Source organism: Capricornis sumatraensis, chromosome 5 (assembly GCF_032405125.1).
Source record: "Capricornis sumatraensis isolate serow.1 chromosome 5, serow.2, whole genome shotgun sequence".
In the NCBI taxonomy this organism is placed as follows: Eukaryota; Metazoa; Chordata; class Mammalia; order Artiodactyla; family Bovidae; genus Capricornis; species Capricornis sumatraensis.
In genome coordinates this window covers 119080592-119099826 of record NC_091073.1, presented here as the reverse complement: position 1 = coordinate 119099826, position 19235 = coordinate 119080592, and the positions used below count along the sequence as shown (strand labels likewise).

General features: G+C 52.4%; 1 protein-coding gene across 1 annotated transcript in view; it reads left to right on the top strand.

The window, feature by feature from the left end:
- Positions 1-15955, top strand: part of KMT2C (lysine methyltransferase 2C) — a 257369-nt gene extending 241414 nt beyond the window's left edge. The window contains exons 47-59 of the mRNA XM_068973381.1: positions 210-388; positions 477-613; positions 1909-2158; positions 3305-3444; positions 3810-3917; positions 4764-5883; positions 6765-6901; positions 7712-7854; positions 8108-8276; positions 12220-12336; positions 12577-12650; positions 12911-13019; positions 14014-15955. Coding sequence (XP_068829482.1) covers positions 210-388; positions 477-613; positions 1909-2158; positions 3305-3444; positions 3810-3917; positions 4764-5883; positions 6765-6901; positions 7712-7854; positions 8108-8276; positions 12220-12336; positions 12577-12650; positions 12911-13019; positions 14014-14106 — 2776 coding nt within the window. The 3' untranslated portion in view covers positions 14107-15955. The remainder of the gene's footprint in view (positions 1-209; positions 389-476; positions 614-1908; positions 2159-3304; positions 3445-3809; positions 3918-4763; positions 5884-6764; positions 6902-7711; positions 7855-8107; positions 8277-12219; positions 12337-12576; positions 12651-12910; positions 13020-14013) is intronic.
- The last annotated feature ends 3280 nt before the right edge of the window (positions 15956-19235 follow it).

Here is a 19235-nt window from a genome sequence, read left to right as displayed (position 1 = left end):
GAAGACATGTACTTCAGTTACTTCATAGTTCAACACATTTATTTTTTTCCAAGGGAATTCCTGTTTGGTCTGAACTGAATCTGTGGCTTCTCATGTTACCGTCGCTGTGCAGTCACAGTGAGGTCACAGGCGTGGACAGGCGGGGCTGCTGCGGGAAGCCCCCGCGGTGGATGTGCCTGTATGCCCACACGTGTTTCCCCTCCTCTCAGGGTGCAGGAGCACGGGGGAGAGCGGGACAGCCCTGACAGCTTTGTCCCCTCATCCTCCCCTGAGAGCGTGGTTGGGATGGAAGTGAGCAGGTACCCGGACCTGTCGCTAGTCAAAGAGGAGCCCCCGGAGCCCGTGCCATCCCCCATCATCCCCATCCTTCCCAGCAACGCCGGCAGAGGTAGGGGCACCTGGTGTGGGGGAGGGTGGGCTACTGCTTGAGTCTAGAAAAGGCTTAACACGCAGCTTGTCCTTGCTGTTTTTTTAAGGCTTGGAATCCAGAAGGAATGATATCAAAACTGAGCCAGGCACTTTATTTTTCACGTCACCTTTTGGCTCATCCCCAAATGGTCCCAGGTCGGGTCTGATATCTGTGGCAATCACCCTGCACCCTGCAGCTGCTGAGGTAAAGGTGGGCTGGCTGCGTGGCCTGCAGAGCAGCACCAGGCTAGGGCTGGCTGAGCCGCCCCCACACGCCCGCTGCTCCGAGCGCGGTGGGCCGGTCTCAGCCGAAGCCAGACAGAAAGGGCGGGTGAAGTCAGAGCTCTCGTCGTTTTACTAAAGAATGTATAGATGGAGCACTCCTCAGTGTCTGTGTGCGCGCGGAGCACTCCTTAGAGTGTGTGTACACGGAGCACTCCTTAGAGTGCATGTGGTTATGTGGAACACTCCTTGGAGTGTGTGTGTGTGTGTACACGGAGCACTCCTTAGAGTGTCTGTGTACGCGGAGCACTCCTTAGAGTGTGTGTGTGTACGCAGAGCACTCCTTAGAGAGTGTCTGTGTGTACGCGGAGCACTCCTTAGAGAGTGTCTGTGTACGCGGAGCACTCCTTAGAGAGTGTCTGTGTACGCGGAGCACTCCTTAGAGTGTGTGTGGGTACGCGGAGCACTCCTTAGAGTGTGTGTGTACGCGGAGCACTCCTTAAGAGTGTGTGTGTGTACACGGAGCACTCCTTAGAGTGTATGTGGGTATGTGGAGCACTCCTTAGAGTGTGTGTGTACGCGGAGCACTCCTTAGAGTGTGTGTGTACGCGGAGCACTCCTTAAGAGTGTGTGTGTGTACACGGAGCACTCCTTAGAGTGTATGTGGGTATGTGGAGCATTCCTTAGAGTGTCTGTGTATACGTGGAGCATTCCTTAGAGAGCAGCCTTTTGATGACTGTTTTCACACAGTTAAGCAGTGAGGAACTTTCTCATCAGCTATGAACGTGTTCCATTTCCCTATCAGACATTAGTACATTTCTGAGGACTCTGTTAATTCTTGAAGGCGTTTTGTTGGCAGCCAAGCTCATAGTCACTGACGGGGTGTTTTGGTTGTCAACAGAAAATAGTGGTGTGTTCTTGTAGATTATGGCAGACTTCTGCCCAGAGCTGCAAGAGTCCACTTGAACGAAGCTTCTGACCAGCTACAAAAACCATGACAAGGCTTATTATTCGCTCATTGCTTGTGCTAAAACATCTAAAGCAGTTTAATGCTCTGATGGATGCTTAACATTAATTGGAGCCCCTGTGCGAGGACCTCTGTTCATGAGAGCTTTGTTTGGATATTGGCCCATCGCGACCCTTCCTCCTCCTGAGACTCTCAGGCCTGAACAAGAATGGCTGGGTCTGCTTGCAGTGGATGTGTTTGTCCCAGCGTGAGTGCTCCCACGGTGTCCTCTGTTCCTCTGGGCGGTAACGCAGTGTTTGCCTTTGTTCTAGAACATTAGCAGTGTTGTGGCTGCATTTTCCGACCTCCTCCATGTTCGGATCCCTAACAGCTACGAGGTTAGTAATGCTCCAGATGTTCCATCCGTGGGTTTGGTCAGTAGCCACAGAGTAAACCCAGGTTTGGAGTATCGACAGCGTGTATTTCTTCGTGGGCCTCCACCAGGATCTGCGCGCCCTCCCAGGCTAGCCAGCTCTTTCCACCTGAAGCAGCCTAGCACGCCGCTCCCTCCGGCAAGCAATGGTGAGCTGGTTTACGTGTCACTAACTCGAAACGCTCTTGACGCCAAAGTCACGCTCCTCCTCTGCAATCTCACTTCGGTCTTAGCGAATAACAGGTCACACGCCGGCCGGTCCTCGGTGGATTAACCCCCTTGTGTTCTGCCTTCTGTGGTGACCTGACCTGTGGTGCCTGGGGCTGCGTTAGAGCCTGCGTCAGCGGGGCGCTCATTGCGCCCCCAGACTTGTCCACCCCCCTGCCCACTTCCCCTGCTCCCAGGGTGCAGACAGGCTGTCCCACCTGTGTCCTTTCCCATCTCTCCCACGCTGTCTCCAGGCCTTTCTCTGCCGCAGGCCTGCCAGCACCATTCCCGCCGCCGAGAGGGGTGGCCCTTGCCTCAGCCGAGCAAGGCCCCCCCGCCCCCAGCCTTGCCCCATGTCCCTCGTCTCTTCGCTCATCGGGCTGCTGCGTCTTGTTCGTGCTCGCCTGCCGTTGGAGCCCAGCCGCGCTCGGGCCTCCCTGGGAGAGGCTGAGTCCTCAGCTCCGGCCCCTCAGTCACTCAGGTCCACCCTGCTTCTCCCCGTGACCCTCCGCAGCCACACGAGTGCTGCGCTCTGCGGGGCCTCGGGCCTTCTAATCCGGGTCCTGACCAGTTTTTGTCTTAGCCCCAGAATCTGTCTCTCTGTGACTTTCCTGTTGCACTCACGTAAGACTCTGGTGTGTGAGCCTCTTCACTTTCCATGAGACATTTCTTGTCATCTTCACCTACAAGCAGAAGCACTCTCCCTCCCGACTCACTTCACTCATAGACCGGAGATGACACGCGTGTGTCCAGGGTTCACACATAGACCAGAGATGACATGCGTGTGTCCAGGGTTCACATGTAGACCGGAGATGACACACGTGTGTCCAGGGTTCACACGTAGACTGGAGATGACGTGTGTGTCCCAGGTTCCTTCTGCGCTTCTCCCAGCCCTGTGTCCAGCCATGTGAGGAGAGCTTCCTTTCCTCATCCCCCAGTGTCCTGCACAGAGCAGACGCCCCGCAACCACTGCCGAGAAGACGGCTCTCACTGAAGGCCTGGAGCCGCGCACCGCGCCCGGTGGACGGGCGCCGTGCCGCACGCCCCGTGCTGCTGGCGCTTGTTGCTGACACGCACTCTGTCCCCAGGTCTCTGTGGATACAAGGATGCTGGCCGCGGCGTCTCAGCGCGCGCGGCGCTCAGGCCCCAGTGGTGCTGTCACTGCAAGGTGGTCATCCTGGGCAGCGGCGTGAGGAAGTCGGCCAGAGATCTGGCCTTTGTGAACCAGGTACTCGGGTGTTCCCTCCCCGCCCCACCGTGTCCTGGGCGCTGCCCTCTCCCGCGTCCAGAGGAGCCCATTGACGGCCCTGTGGATGCCTCCTCCTGGAAGTAGCGTTGGCGCATGTCTCATGTGCTTGTAGCTACAGCAGCCTGTTCTGCAGGGCCCTAGGAGAAGCACATATTTTTAAACAGAGTGAAATATGGAGAGTTTGTTAATGTTTTTCTCTGTGGCTAAATTATTCTATGCTAAATATTGGTTTGTAGCTACTTTGCGGCTTCACTTAAGAACAGCAGCAGAAACTGCTCTGTGTGATCTCCTCTCTGTTGAGTTCGGACTTGCTGAGCTGCCACACCCTTCTCTTTGCTTTTCAGGGCTCCCGAGACGGCCCCGGCAGAGCGGAGAGGGACATCGTCTTCTGTAGTAACAACTGCTTTATTCTCTATTCATCAACTGCACAAGCAAAAACCTCAGAAAGCAAGGTGAGATACAGACTGTCTCGGTCAGTCCAGTCTAATTTTCTAACCAGCAGCAGTGCCTGGTGTAATTAAATTCAAGCTAAGTGCCAAATAAATTTAGACTGCAAAATATATAAGCCTAGAAGGGAGAAGTTGATTTCTTCACCAGATAGTTGCTTACGTCCGTATACAGCGCCTGCCTGCTGCTGGATTTTCAGTGAGGCTTGTCTGTTTTTCAGAATGGTGCTGGATGGGGGGTCCTGCAGGTTTGCTGTTGATTCGTTTATGATACTTCATACCTAAAGAGAAACTAACTGGGCTTCTATCTCAGCTCAGCCCCTTCAGTGGCTCAGTGGGAGCCAGGCAGCCTCTGAGAAAAAGTTAAATACAACTTACTGATGGGGACATCTTCCCCATCTTTCACATTTATGCCCATTTATTAAGCCTAGGATTAACAAAGAGGAATTTCAAAGGGTGGGACAAGCTCATAGAAAATTAAGTTCTCATTTGGTTTCACAAAGAACATTGTTTCATTGTGTAAATTATATTTGCTCCTGTGGCAACACTGAGTTTTCAGGCTTTATCATGATTTGAAACGGGAGGATCCATGAAGGTTTAAGCGCAGAATGTTCTCCAGAGTTAAGTCTTTGTAGAGAAACCCTTCCCCCCCGCCCCCCTCCCCACCCCAGTCAATACTTGTTAGGTGCGTGCGGTGCGGTGGGCGCTCAGTGTCGACGTCTGCTGTACGTGCTTCCTCACCACTCGCTTACAGACCCACACACGCTGTTAGAACTGCTGCCTGGCTGCTTGCTTTAGGCAGAATTGCTTTTGGAGCTTTGGAATGACTTATTGTTTTTCTCGATTGCGCAGGAATCCGCTCCTTCGTTGCCGCAGTCACCTGTAAGAGAGCTGCCTCCCAAAGCGCCGCATCAGTACAACAACAACATCTCCTCGCTAGACGTGCGCTGCCTACCACAGCTCCAGGAGAGAGCCTCACCCCCGGCGTCCCCTCCCATCTCTTTCCCTCCTGCTTTTGAAGCGGCCAAAGTGGAGGCAAAGCCTGATGAGCTTAAGGTCACAGTCAAGTTAAAGCCTCGGCTGAGAACTGTCCACGGTGGGTTTGAAGACTGCAGGCCGATCCCTAAGAAGTGGAGAGGGATGAAGTGGAGGAAGTGGAGCATCCACATCGTGGTCCCCAAGGGGGCCTTCCAGCCCCCCTGCGAGGAGGAGATCGATGAGTTTCTGAAGAAGCTGGGCACCTCCCTGAAGCCCGACCCTGTGCCCAAAGACTACCGCAAGTGCTGCTTCTGCCACGAAGAGGGCGACGGGCTGACGGACGGGCCGGCGAGGCTGCTCAACCTCGACCTGGACCTGTGGGTCCACCTGAACTGTGCACTGTGGTCCACGGAGGTCTATGAGACCCAGGCTGGCGCCCTGATCAACGTGGAGCTGGCCCTGCGGAGGGGCCTGCAGATGAAGTGCGTCTTCTGCCACAAGACGGGGGCCACCGGTGGCTGTCACCGGTTCCGCTGCACCAACATTTATCACTTCACTTGCGCCATTAAAGCACAATGCATGTTTTTTAAAGATAAAACTATGCTTTGTCCCATGCACAAACCAAAGGGCCTCCACGAGCAGGAGCTGAGCTACTTCGCCGTCTTCAGGAGGGTGTACGTGCAGCGCGACGAGGTGCGGCAGATCGCCAGCATTGTGCAGCGCGGTGAGCGCGAGCACACCTTCCGCGTGGGCAGCCTTGTCTTCCATGCCATCGGCCAGCTGCTCCCGCAGCAGATGCCGGCCTTCCACTCGCCCACGGCGCTCTTCCCCGTAGGCTACGAGGCCAGCCGGCTGTACTGGAGCACGCGCTACGCCAACCGCCGCTGCCGCTACCTCTGCTCCATCGAGGAGCAGGATGGCCGCCCCGTGTTCCTCATCAGGGTCGTGGAGCAGGGCCACGAGGACCTCGTCCTGAGCGACACCTCGCCCAAAGGTCAGGCGCATCCCTGCAGCCTGAGGCCAGGGAAGGGTTCACCGCAGTGCTCCCCGGGGTCTGCTCGCGGCTGTGTGTCCGGGCAGCAGGGCGGCTCTCCGCTGACAAACGCGGGTCTCGGCTTCCTCGTGTGCCTCCCTTGTCTTTGCCACACGCTCGCTAGACTTCCTCACATCAGGGTGTACTTAGAAATGCCAACGGTGTATTAGATAGATAGAGTGACTTCTAGGTAGAGGTTGCTTGTCACCTTAGGGACCCTCTTAACATCACCTAGAAGGTGGGAAAAAATAAAGCATATTGTACAGATTGTCTTATCTCAGGAGCATCAGATGCTAAATTTAGAGCCAGAAAGCAGTCGCTTAATTTTGGCCTCTAGGTTAGTTAAGCCTAGATTGTTGTTTTTATTGATGTAGAAAGTGGTGCAGAACTGCTTTTTTTAAGTAAGTTTAGTAGTTTGTTTTTTTTTAAAGAGAAAATGCTCCAAAGATAATTCCAATGAAATATCAATTTCAGATTTTGATTTAACTCTGAGAGGAAAGGATCTATCTGCAGGTGTTACTTAAGTGGATTAATCGTTTGAAAATCTGATATGCTGCATGGCCAGCATAAATTTCAGTTATGTTAGACTTTACTTCCCAGCTTTATTGTTTAATTCTCTGACTGTAGCGTGTTCTTTCCCCCAAAACTTTATAAAAAGTCTTTAATTAAAAACTACTGCCATCCGATAAGCAGGTGATAACCTGCCCATGGGCTTTACTTGGATCTGGTAGTCTTTGTGAGCAGTGGGTCTTCATTTTGCTTTTGTTTTTATATGGCATCCTTTTTCCTCTTTACCTGAGAGCAAGTTTGTTATTAGAAAATGTCTTTTTGTCCATATGTAGGTGTTTGGGATAAAATTTTGGAGCCCGTGGCCTGTGTAAGGAAAAAATCTGAAATGCTGCAGCTTTTCCCAGCCTATTTAAAAGGGGAGGACCTGTTCGGCCTGACCGTCTCTGCAGTGGCACGGATCGCCGAGTCAGTGAGTGCGGGGCTGCCCTCCTGTCCCGCCACACGTGTCCCCTAACGCCGGGTGGGGCGGTCACGGTCCCCACACTTCCAGGGAGTGGCTTGGCCAGTGATGAGCTCCTGCCTGAGAGAAAACAGGCCTTCATGAGTCGCTCCTGTGTCCATGTTGATGTGCTGAGGCAGGTCACAGGGCTCAGGGTCTGTGGGGCTGGGTGTCAGCCATGCGGTGGGGTGAGGCCCTGCTCCTGCGGGGCGGCAGTTTGGTGCCTGGCGTTCACATCCACTCTCCCACCAAGGCCCAGGTTGGTCACTAGCACGTGGCTGGATTTCATGAGCCCTGAGTCCCTGACGCCTGCATGTCACACACATGCAATAGTGAGTTTATACACAATGCTCGTGGAAAACTGTAGCTTGTAAGGCATTGTTTTCAAGAAAGTCATTGATGGGCTTTCTGTGGAGCAGAGAGGACACCCCAGAAGCCACCGCTTGCTTCGGCCGCACCCTCCCCAGGTGCTGGGCCTCTGTCATGCCTCTCACGGGCAGGGTCCACAGGAGACAGGCTGCAGAAAAGGCCTGTGACGCAGGTGATCCTGCGAGCCGCCCTCAGGTCACCCCGACTCCCGGGACCCGGCCACAGTGAGCTCACCACACAGTCAGGCTCCGAGGGCGGCGGCTTCTGTCTGCTCAGAGCCTCGTACTGCCGGCATTCTGAAAACATAGACAACGTTGTCTTCACAGAGTTGTTTGGGGCGTGCTCTGGCGGGTCTGTCTTGCCTGCAGTCTTGATCACATGAGTTACCTGTCTGTCTCTGCTTCTCTCCAGCTCCCTGGGGTTGAGGCATGTGAAAACTACACCTTCCGGTACGGCCGGAACCCCCTCATGGAGCTGCCGCTGGCCGTCAACCCCACAGGTTGTGCCCGGTCCGAACCTAAAATGAGTGCCCATGCCAAGAGGTTTGTGTTAAGGTATTTTGTTTTGACTTCACATAGTGCAGCCCGGGGTTTCCAGGCCTCCTAGTGGTGTCTGTGCTTGGCGCGTCTGCTGCTTACAAACCCTGCTGTCCCTGGCTGTGTCTGCGGCTCGCTGCGGCCTGGCCGCGCGGCCCGCTCGGCGGTTCCCCGTGTGTGTGCCTGTCAGCACCAGCTGGACCTGCTGGGCCCACCCGGAGACGCCTTCAGTCCCCCTTGTGTTCTTCCTGTCGGCGTCCGCCGTCCACAGGCCTCACACCCTGAACAGCACCAGCACCTCCAAGTCCTTCCAGAGCACCGTCACCGGGGAGCTGAGCGCGCCCTACAGCAAGCAGTTCGTCCACTCCAAGTCGTCGCAGTACCGGAAGATGAAGACTGAGTGGAAGTCCAACGTGTACCTGGCCCGGTCCCGGATTCAGGTGAGCGGGGGCTGCGTGTCCGGGACGGCGAGAGGCGGGCAGGGCACCCTCGGGGAGAGGGGGGTGTCCAGTGTGCGAGCCAGGAGGCTGCAGGCCACGGAGAGAGACACCCTGTCGGGCAGTGTTGTATGAGGCCTGGGCACTAGCTGCTCCATTAGCGGTCTCAGGACATAGACGCTGTTCTTCCCCAAATGGGAGCTGGCCTCTGAACATGTCTTTACATTGTGCTGAGACCCCACGGGATGCAGGGAGCGTTGTATCCTCCATGCACAGGAGACGTGGCAAGCTCACTAGGGTTAAAGTTGCTTGTGAAAAATACAAATGAAAATGTTTTCAAAAGGTGCCCAATTTTGGAAGCCTTTTCATGAAATCATCGTGTATTTGGGTAGGTTGTGGAACAGGTAAAACTGTCTTGAGGCTAATAGGCATTCAAGTTTACCCAGGTCACACTTCCTGAGGTGGGTCTCAGGACCTGGGTCACGCTCGCTGAGGCGGGTCCTGAGGCAGGTCCTGGGACCCATGTCACACTTCCGAGGCGACCCATGTCACGCCGAGGCGGGTCCCCGGACCCAGGTCACGCTCGCCGGGGCAGGTCACGCTCGCCGAGGCGGGTCTGGGGACCCAGGTCCTCCCCCAGGCTCCTTGTGTTGCTGAGTGAGGCTACCACTGCTAGTTCTGTGCGTCGGCCTCAGTGCACAGACCCACAGCATTGCCGGGGCAGGTCACGCTCGCCGAGGCGGGTCTGGGGACCCAGGTCCTCCCCCAGGCTCCTTGTGTTGCTGAGTGAGGCTACCACTGCTAGTTGTGTGCGTCGGCCTCAGTGCACAGGCCCACAGCATCGCCGGGGCAGGTCACGCTCGCCGAGCCGGGTCCGGGGACCCAGGTCCTCCCCCAGGCTCCTCGTGTTGCTGAATGAGGGCAGCACTGCTAGTTGTGGCGTCGGCCTCAGTGCACAGGCCCACAGCATCGCCGGGGCAGGTCACGCTCGCCGAGCCGGGTCCGGGGACCCAGGTCCTCCCCCAGGCTCCTCGTGTTGCTGAGTGAGGGCAGCCCCTCTAGCTGTGGCGTCGGCCTCAGTGCACAGGCCCACAGCATCGCCGGGGTCTGCTGCCTCTCTCTCTGAGGTTTGCTCTGACCCACCCCAGCTCTGCTGCCCTGCTCTGACCACCTCACCTGTGGGCACCGTGCAGGCCTGCCCACCCCTCCTGTGCAGTCCCGGTCACAAGCCATGCTGGTCCCTCAGGTAGAAGGCGGCTTTCACACGCTGTTTATCCATGTTCTTCATGTGGAAACTTTTAGGATCTTCTGATTCACTATTTCAGTGTTTCAGCAAAGTGGGCCGTTGCTTTCCCCAGTGGTGAGTCCTTTCAGCCTGAAGCAGTGTGGCCATGAGTCTAAGAAATGTTGCTGTGCTGATTCTTCTGCAAAGTCCTGCCTCTGTTTCTCTCTACACAAATACTGGGTCCCTGAGATCAGGGTCTCGTAGTGTGGCCCCAACCCCCTGCAGGAGCATCACCTGAGGCTCTGCCCAGGTTGCAGGTTTGTGGTCCCTGGTCTTCCGAGTCTGGCCCCCCAGGTGGGCTCGTGATGGTCCTCATGCCGCCAGAGAAGACTCCGTCTCAGCTCTGATCTCTGCGTGGCCTTGTCTTGGGGTTCCTCGTCCTGACCCTGAGATGCCTCTGCATGGCCTTATCTTAGGGTTCCTCGTCCTGACCCTGAGATGCCTCTGCGTGGTGTCTGCACCTTCTCCTCTTTGTCTTTTCCTCTGGCACTTTGTTTGCGTGTTACAGACGCGCGCGCTGTCTTTCTCGTCTCTGAAGGAGTGTGTCTCGGCTCCTGGGGCCAACAGTGCTGGACTTCGTTTCCGGCCACGCCAGCATCCTCCTCTGCTCAGTGGCTTCTCCGTTTAAGATGTTTCCAAATGGCTCGTTCATGCTGCCTTCCTGCTCCTCAGTGTTGGTTTCCTTCCCGGTTGTGTGAAGGGTTTTTAACCGCCTGTGTTCAGTCCGTCATCTTTTTTGAGGGCTCTTGGTAATTGCTCGCCTTTTTTTTCCTCCCTCTGTCACCTCCTTTCCGTCCACCTCCCAGGTCCTCATGCTAACAGCCTGCGAAAGACCCTGTTTTTCCCCATGCTGCTGTCTTAATAGCACCTATGTGTCTGTGTGCGTGTGGGAAGGCAGGGTCATGTTATCTACACTTTGCTGGGTCTTCCTTTTCTCGCCAGTATTCAGACACGTCTAGCTCTAATTTATTCTTCAGTGGCTCTTCCTTTCTGTGAAATTGACGAGCTGTGATTGGTTAAACCATTGCACTAATGCCGAGCATTTCTTGTGTTTGGAGTTCTTTCCTGAAACACCATTGCCATCAGGACTTGTACAGATACCCATGTAACTTCTGTGGAGTGTGTGCTCCCAAGTGAGATTTTTGCATAGAAATACATGTACTTTTCATTTTTGTAGACATTGCCTGCTTTCTAAACAGGCTGTAATTGTATGCTCTTCTCCTGCAGAGTACGAAACTTTTTCTTGTTTTCCCATTTGAAGTGTTAGGACGCTTTTATATTTTTGCCAGCCTGTTAAGCACAGACTGATGTTGTCACCTCAGTTGCAACCTTTTGGGTTTTCCATTTATGTTTGCTTGCTATGAACTGCATTGCATATCCATATCCTTTGTCCATTTTTCAATTTATAAGAACTTGTACTATTTGGCAAAAGATGTTTTTTAGGGGAAAATACCTCAGTAAGTGTGGAATTTTTTTACTCTAGGAGTATTAATTTTTATACAGTCAAACATATATAATTTTCCATAGCTTCTATTCTTGGTTAAGACTGTAGATTGCATATGTAGTTTCTTAGATTCTTTTTCTTTCAGTGATTTTATTTTTTGTGTTTTAAGACTTTTTTTTTTCTTCTGTTGAATAACCAGTTATGGGGGCACCATTTAGTAATACATAACCCATCCATGTTAAACTGAATTTCAATACTACCAAGCTCCTTCACGAAGTGTTCACGTGTGCCTGGCTGTTTGGATTCTCAGTTCATTTCCAGTGACCTTCTGGTCTCTTACACTGAGCTGTACTCACCTCCATGCAGATTCTTTCTGTATATCTTGCTTTGTCACATTGGAGTCACACCTGGAATTGAACACACAAACCGCATGAGTATTTCTTTTCAGAAGTTAATTCTCACCCCAGAGTCTCCCAGCAACAGCCCCCGTACCGTCTATTCCCAGATGGTACTTGACAAGGACTGTGTCCAGTGGGGGGGGGGGGGGGTCTTCTGGTCGGTTTAGTTGAGAATGCAGAAACTCACATTGTAATAGTCCCTTACAGTTAGCCCTGTTCCTGCTTCATAAGTTTGTTATGTCCTTTTAGAAATCACAGTGGGATAAAATTAATAGCAGAAGCCATTAGCCTGTTTAGTTGGTGGGATCTGGGTGTGATAATCACGAATGGGAGATGTGTAAAAGTCACTTAGTCGTGTCCGACTCTGCGACCCCATGGACTATACATATACAGTCCATGAGATTCTCCAGGCCAGAATATTGGAGTGGGTAGCCTTTCCTTTCTCCAGGGGATCTTCCCAAGCCAGGGATCAAACCCTGGTCTCCCGTATTGCAGGCAGATTCTTTACCAGCTGAGCCACCAGGGAAGCCCACCAGAAAAGATGGCCAGATAGAAACACTTTGTAAAAATGCCCTCAGGGTTTAGCGTAAAAAAAAGACAAACGAGGGAGTGATACCATGACTTTAGGTGGAAAAATTAAAGATAAGTCCAGTGTTACGGGTCCAGATGAGAGTGAAGTCCGTGCAAAGGTCACATGACTTCAGGTGGGGTCTTTCTGGGGCGTCTGCTGGCACTGAGGGCAGGACCTTTGCCTGAAGGAGCACGCAGGCCTGTTGCCGGAAGCCAGTGGCTCTGAGGCGTGCGCGTGCGTTTCCGCAGGGGCTGGGCCTGTACGCTGCCCGGGACATCGAGAAGCACACCATGGTCATTGAGTACATCGGGACCATCATCCGGAACGAGGTCGCCAACAGGAAGGAGAAGCTCTACGAGTCCCAGGTGAGCTCGCATCCTCCTCAGCCTTTGGGCGCCTGGGGCCTGGGCTGGCTGTGACCCTAGAAACCACGCCTGGATAGTCTCATATTTTCCCCGGTTTTTCCGTCGGTGTTACCGTCTGCGAGGCCATAATGGGATCAGTGAGCCTGGCATCACAGGCGACCTGCCAGGTGTTGCTTTGGTTCAGGGCGACGGGCGCTCCCGGCCTGGGCACAGGCAGGTGCTGAGCACTTTCTCTTTCAGAACCGAGGCGTGTACATGTTCCGCATGGACAGTGACCACGTGATCGACGCCACGCTCACAGGAGGACCTGCCAGGTGAGGCAGGGGCCAGGGTGGGGGGCCCTTCAGTCACAGCAAGAGTTTTTACTTTACATTCTTCCCGTACGTTTGGGAATTCCCTGGCGGTCCGGGGTCAGGACGGTCACTGCCAGGGCCGGGCTCCCTGGCCGGCCGGGGTGCTGAGGTCCTGCAGCCGCTCCGCTGTCTGTGTCCATGGGCACGTGTGCTGTGAGCGGGCAGGTGGGAAGGGCCCGCCCGGTGTTGGACGTGAGCCGTCTCTGGACTGCGGCCCGCAGGTACATCAACCACTCGTGTGCGCCCAACTGCGTGGCGGAGGTGGTGACCTTCGAGCGCGGCCACAAGATCATCATCAGCTCCAGTCGGAGAATCCAGAAAGGAGAAGAGGTAAGCTCCGCCCCGCCCCGCCCGAGGCCCCGCCCCCGCGGCGCTCACCCCTCCCGCCCCTGGCGCGGAGCTGATGGCGCTCAGGTCACGGCACTGGCGCCTCTGGTGGCGGGGTGGCCCCGGTGCTGGTACGCACTCCGAACCAGTCCCCGCTCCCGGGCTCTCTGCAAGCAGATTTCTGGAGTTTGGCTCCTCCGTTAGTCGTCCCTTCCCTCCGCGTGTCACCCGTGAGGATGGCCATCAGCCTCCATCACCGCGTTGATATTCCCCGGCTTGGTCACAGACGTGATGAGCACGTCTTGGGGCTGCCCGGCGGGGCGGGTTCTGTGGGGGCCTCCCCTCTTTATGGGGGTGAGGAACCCGAGGGTCTTAACTCGGTTGGAGCTTCCAGCCCTGCCCTGAGAGGACGCTTGTATTTTGGGGTCATCTTACTGGAACGTACATTTTTAAATCGAGTTGACCCAAGGCTCGTCTTACACATCTCACTAACTGGACGTGGAAGAACCCATTTGAGGCCCCGAGCCTGGTGCCCCCGAGCAGGCAGTGTGGCCTGGGGACAGCGGAGGCCCCCTCACCTGGCCTTGCCCCCAACCCTGCTCGAGTTGTCAGGGGGGGCCCCTTTGACGCCGCCCAAGTCTCTGCCTCATTGTTTTTGTAAGGGAGCCGCCCTGAGTCCTCAGGGAAGAGCTGTGGACGGTAGGAGTGCCGCGAGGAGGGGGAGCCCCCCAGGACCGCAGGGCGCCCCTCGGGGCGGGAGGGCTGCTTCCTGTGCGGTGCCGTCCGCGGCCTGTCCATCCTCGGCTCAGGGTCCAGGGGGAGGCCGTCCGGCAGGCGCCCAGCCGCTCTGACGACGGGGCTTCCCACGCGGGGAGACGCAGGCCGGGGAAGTCCCGGGAAGCGGGGGGCCCGGCCCGGCGCAGCCAGCAGCTCCCCGCGGGCCCCGGGGCGCCGAGGACGAGGGAGCAGCCTCTCACTGTGTGTCTTTGGCGGGCAGCTGTGCTATGACTATAAGTTTGACTTTGAGGACGACCAGCACAAGATCCCCTGTCACTGTGGAGCCGTGAACTGCCGCAAGTGGATGAACTGACGCGACCCCGCGCCTCGGAGGGCGGCTCGTCCCGAGAGAAGCGAGTCCACGCGCCGTTGGAATTTCGCAGACAGAAAAGAGGTTTTTGTTTTCTGTTTTATGACTTTTTTGAAAAGTAGCTCCTAGGAGTCCTGATTTCCTCGGTCCTTGAGTTACCTTAGGAGCACCAGGAGGAAGCCGACCGAGGCCACTTGACCCGAGCTGCCGAGGTCGACGATTTACAGAATGGTCCAGCACTTTTTTTTTTTCCTTTTCCTTCCTTTTTTCTTTCTGTGGGTGGGTTTTGTTTCCTCTTGTTTCTTGAGTCTCACTAAGGAGAAACTTTTACTGGGGCAAAGAGCCGACGGCTGCCCTGCCCCAGGGCGGGGCCTTCCTATGAATGTAAGACTGAGATCACCAGCGAGAGGGAGATGTCCGAAGTGCTGGCCACGGCCTTATCTAGAAAGGGGCAGGCCCTCTGACTTAAGAGTTTTTAAACTAAAGTAGACACCACTGAACAAGGAATGTACTGAAATGACTTCCTTAGGAATAGAGCTAAGGGACAATAACTTGCACTAAAATACATTTAAATACTTGATTCCATGAGTCAGTTTATTGTAGTTTTTGATTTCTGTAAAATAAGAGAAACTTTTTGTATTTATTATTGAATAAGTGAATGAAGCTATTTTTAAATAAAAGTTAGAAGAAAGCCAAGCTGCTGCTGTTACCTGCAAAACTAACAAACCCTGTTACTTTGTACAAACATGTAAATATTTTGAGAAAAAAAATACAGTATAAAAATAGTTATTGACCAAATGCTACCAGGCTCTGCAGCAGCTCGGGTGCTTATAAAATGTTCATAGGGATGTTACAATATAATTTTGTTATTAAATATGCCATTATAATTATGTAATAACCAAAATTTCCACCTAGAGTGTTGGGGCTTTTTGGAAATGACAGTCTATTAGTACCTGTTTTATACACCTTGCTTCTGATAGGACGGAGTGTGTGCTATGACTACAACTTTTATAGCAGTTTTGGTAACTTAAACTAATTTTTTCACATTATATTGTTGCATCCCTACTTCTTCAGTCAGGTTTTTTGTGCTTTTACAATTTGTGATAACTGTGAATAACTGCTTAAAAACAACCCCAAATGGAAGCTGAATTTTTCTTCAGCAAAAGTAGTTTTGATTAGAACTTTGTTTCAAGCCACACACAAAACAAAAATCGTGTAAACATACTAGGATCATGTAGCAGGAACTCAAATTTAACTCTCTAGTTTATTTAACACAAAAATTTGAAAAAAAAAAAAAAAGGAGAGATGTGACTGCTTGCAGCTGCGGGACCCCGGCAATAGGGTTTCGGAAGATGTAATTTTAAGATGTGTTTGTATGAACTGTTTGTTTACATTTCCTTAATTAAAACACACACACACAGTTTTGTGTTTGCTTGTAGAAACTTAATCAGCATTTTGAACCAGGTTAGCTTTTTATTTTGTACTTAAAATTCTGGTACTGACACTTCACAGGCTGAGTATAAAATGAAGTTTCTGTGTGCACAATTCAAGTGGACTGTAAGCTGTTGGTATATCCAGTGATGCAGTTCTGAACTTGTAATGTATATGGCATGATGTATTTTTATCTTACAGAATAAATCAATTGTATATATTTTTCTCTCGATAAATAGCTGTATGAAATTTGTTTCTTGCATATTTCTCTTCTCTGGTACAATATTCTGACACCCTACCAGTATTTGTCCTCCCGGGTTTTTGCTTTGTTTTCTGTTCTGTATAATAGTATCTAATGTTGGCAAAAATTGAATTTTTTGAAGTATACAGAGTGTTATGGGTTTTGGAATTTGTGGACACAGATTTAGAAGATCACCATTTACAAATAAAATATTTTACATCTATATAAGCTGCCTGAGTCTCTGTTAGCGTTCCGGTCTCAACTCGGAAACCGATGAGCGTTTGAACTAAACCAACAGGCTGGTCTACCGTTTCTGAGTGACTGGCCTGTGGATGTAGTCAACTTGCTTCTCTTTTTAGATGTAAGTTCATAACTCAGGCCAAACAGACTCTTTCTGTGGTTGGGTAAAGAAGGGTGACTGGTTTCTTTTTAGGATGTTTTCAAGGCCAAAGTGAAAAATCTTCCTGGTGTTTCATTCCCTTGTTTAAAGTCTGTTTTTATTGTTAAATTCAGTCCTCGGATTTTTTTTGGAAGCAGCTCTTCCAGACTTGCTGTGTGTAGAGATTTTATTTCTCTTATTGTGTGTATTTCAGATTTAACTCAAAGGAGTTGCTAAGAATTAAACTGCCTAGAATCCCACTCAATTCATACAACAGCTTGTGCTTTGTGAACAGCCGAAAACAGCTTCTGTACCGTGCGGTTTTACAGCAAGTCTGCAGGCACGCACCATCTGACCGGTCGGTGTTTACTGCTCGCCGGAAGCTGCCAGCATCTGAAGCTGTCCATCGGGACAGGCCTGGACGTGCCAGTGTCCGGCCGGGCTGGGAGGCCCTTCTTGGGCGGCCGTTCCTCCTCGGATCTCACCCTACCTCTCACCACCCAGCAGGCAAGGAGGGAGACCTGGCGTCGCCGCCATCCCGTGGCCTGCCCGGCCAGCGAGCAGGGCGGTTCCAGCCGCCAGTGCCTCTGACCTGCGTGAACCTGGCTGCTTTCTCTGGGCCCCTCTGGTGACCGTGTCTTTCCAGGTCTAGAAATCCTTATCGGGTTTCAGAATTCGTGCGTTAATGCTGTGTTGGGTTATGTTGCACTCTTTTAAAAACTGTTCGTTTATTCTGGTGGCAGTTGACTGATGCACGTCACTTCATTTTGAAGCTTGTTCTGGAAGCGTCCTAAGGAATTGTCTGACCTGGGTGGGGGGGGCACATGGGTTCCCTGGTTGTTGGGCAAGGTGGCTGCCTTGGCCTGTTGAGGTCACAGCTTCCCACAAGTTTGTCTTTCCTTGGAATGTGTTGTAGGCTCATTCTCGGGGGTCACACTTAGCCATGGAGAGACGGACAGAGCCAGACTCAGAGACCCGTCTGCACATTTCTGGACTCTCTTTCTCTGTGGCTCCTCCCTGCTCATGTTCCGTTCTGCAAATTCCAGTCTGTAGGTCCCCCAGCTCGCTCTCCCACCGTGAGTGGGAAACGACTCACAGCTTCTAGTCGATCCTTGTTCCCGATCAGGGGTCTACCCAGAGGCTTCCTCCTGTTTCCTGTCCCCTGTGGCGGTAACACACGGGCCTCAGTGGGCAGCTTGTCCGGAGCTGACCTTGTCACCTTGTCAACCCCACAGCTGCACCGTGGTACCTTCTGTTTCCTCAGCACCCGTCACATCAGTCTTTCTGTTTTAACCATTTTAATGGTATCTGACTGGTTTTAACCTGTATTCTGTATTTCCCTGATAGCCGTCTCTGACATTTAACCTTTTTCATACGCGGAGCCATTTTACGCATCGTTCCTTAAGAGTCTGTGAGCATCCTGGCCATTTTGAAAACCGGTCTAAACTTTTATCTTGGGCAGCACTGGGTCTGTGTGGCCGTGCGTCGGCCGCGCTCTGGTTGCCACTGTTCACGCCTAGTGGGCGGGCTTCTCACTGCGGTCACCTCTCAGGAAGGTGCGGAGCACGGTCTCATAACTGCAGCGCATGCTCAGCTGCTCCCAGGGCACGTGGGATCCTCCCGGCCCAGGCCTTGAACCTGTGTCCCCTGCGTTGGCAGGCGGAGGAGTTTCAAGCACTGACCCACCAGGGACGTCCCTTAAATTAATTGAGTTTTAAGCACTTCATACAATCTGGGTACAAGTCTGTGGTGTATAGACTTCTTCCTCAATGCTGTCTTCATCAGAAGATTTTAATTTTGATAAAGTCATTCATTGATCTTTGATGACTGCTTTGAAATGAGTAAAGAAATCTTTGCCTCTTCTATATGAAGGTATTTGTCATTTTTCTCTAAAAGCTTTATAGTTCTTTTATTTAGATCTATGACTGTGTTGAAATAAATTTTGTGTATAAGATAGGAGTCAAGGTTTATTTTTATCTGTAGGAACAGAATATTACTTCCAGCACCAAAAAGATCCTCCACTATCTCTGGAGTTTGCTCAAGCTCATGTCCATTTATTTAGGTTTTCTTTAACTTCTCTTAGCAGTGTTTTTTGTATTTCTTACTGTACAAATCTTAAGATTATTTTCATCTTTTTGATGCTATTGTAAATTAGTTACAATCCCCTGAACCGTCTGTTGCTATAATGTGCTCAGTTGCTTCAGTCGTGTCTGACTCTTTGTGACCCCGTGGACTGTAGCCCGCCAGGCTCCTCTGTCCATGGGATTCTCCAGGCAGGAGTACTGGGGTGGGTTGCCATTTCCTCCTCCAGGGGATCTTCCCGACCCAGGGATCGAACCCAGGTCTGCCTTCATCTCCTGCACCGCAGGCGGCTTCTTTACCCTCTGAGCCACCTGGGAGGCTATATAGAGGCACAGTTCACTTTTTCAGTGTGTTTGTGTTTTATATTTTTGGCTGCGCAGCTTGTGGACATAGTTCTCTGACTAGGAGTTGAACTTGGGCCCTTGGCAGCCAGAGTCCCAGCCACCGGACCACCAGAGTTCCCACAATGCATTTCTGTGTTGATGTCGTGTGGTCCAGATAAACTCTTTGGGTGCCTTTGTTGCAGCCGATACACCCACCCTGACACGTCATTCTCACCCCACGTCCATAGCTGACGTGCCACTTCACGCTTGGTTTTACTGATTCTGTGGGCTCTGACTGCTGTATGCTGACATGTGTCCACCTACGTGACAGGCTCATACATAGTAGTAGTTGCCCTGCCTGAAGAATCCTCTGGGCCCTGCCCGTATCTTTCTCCCCACATCTTATCCCTGGCATCAAGTGATACATTACTGTCTCCATGGTTCTCCCTTTTCCAGAACGTCATGGAGTTGGAATCATACAGTATGTAGACTGTGCAGATGGCTTCTTTCTCTGAGTAACACACATGAAAGGTTCTCCAGGTTTTTTGTGGCTTGGTAGCTCATTTCTTCTTGGCACTAAATATTCCATTGTCTAGATGTAGCGGTTTACCCGTTCACCTATAGAAGGACATCACAGTTGCTTCCAGATTTTGGCAATTACAAATGAAGCTGCTGT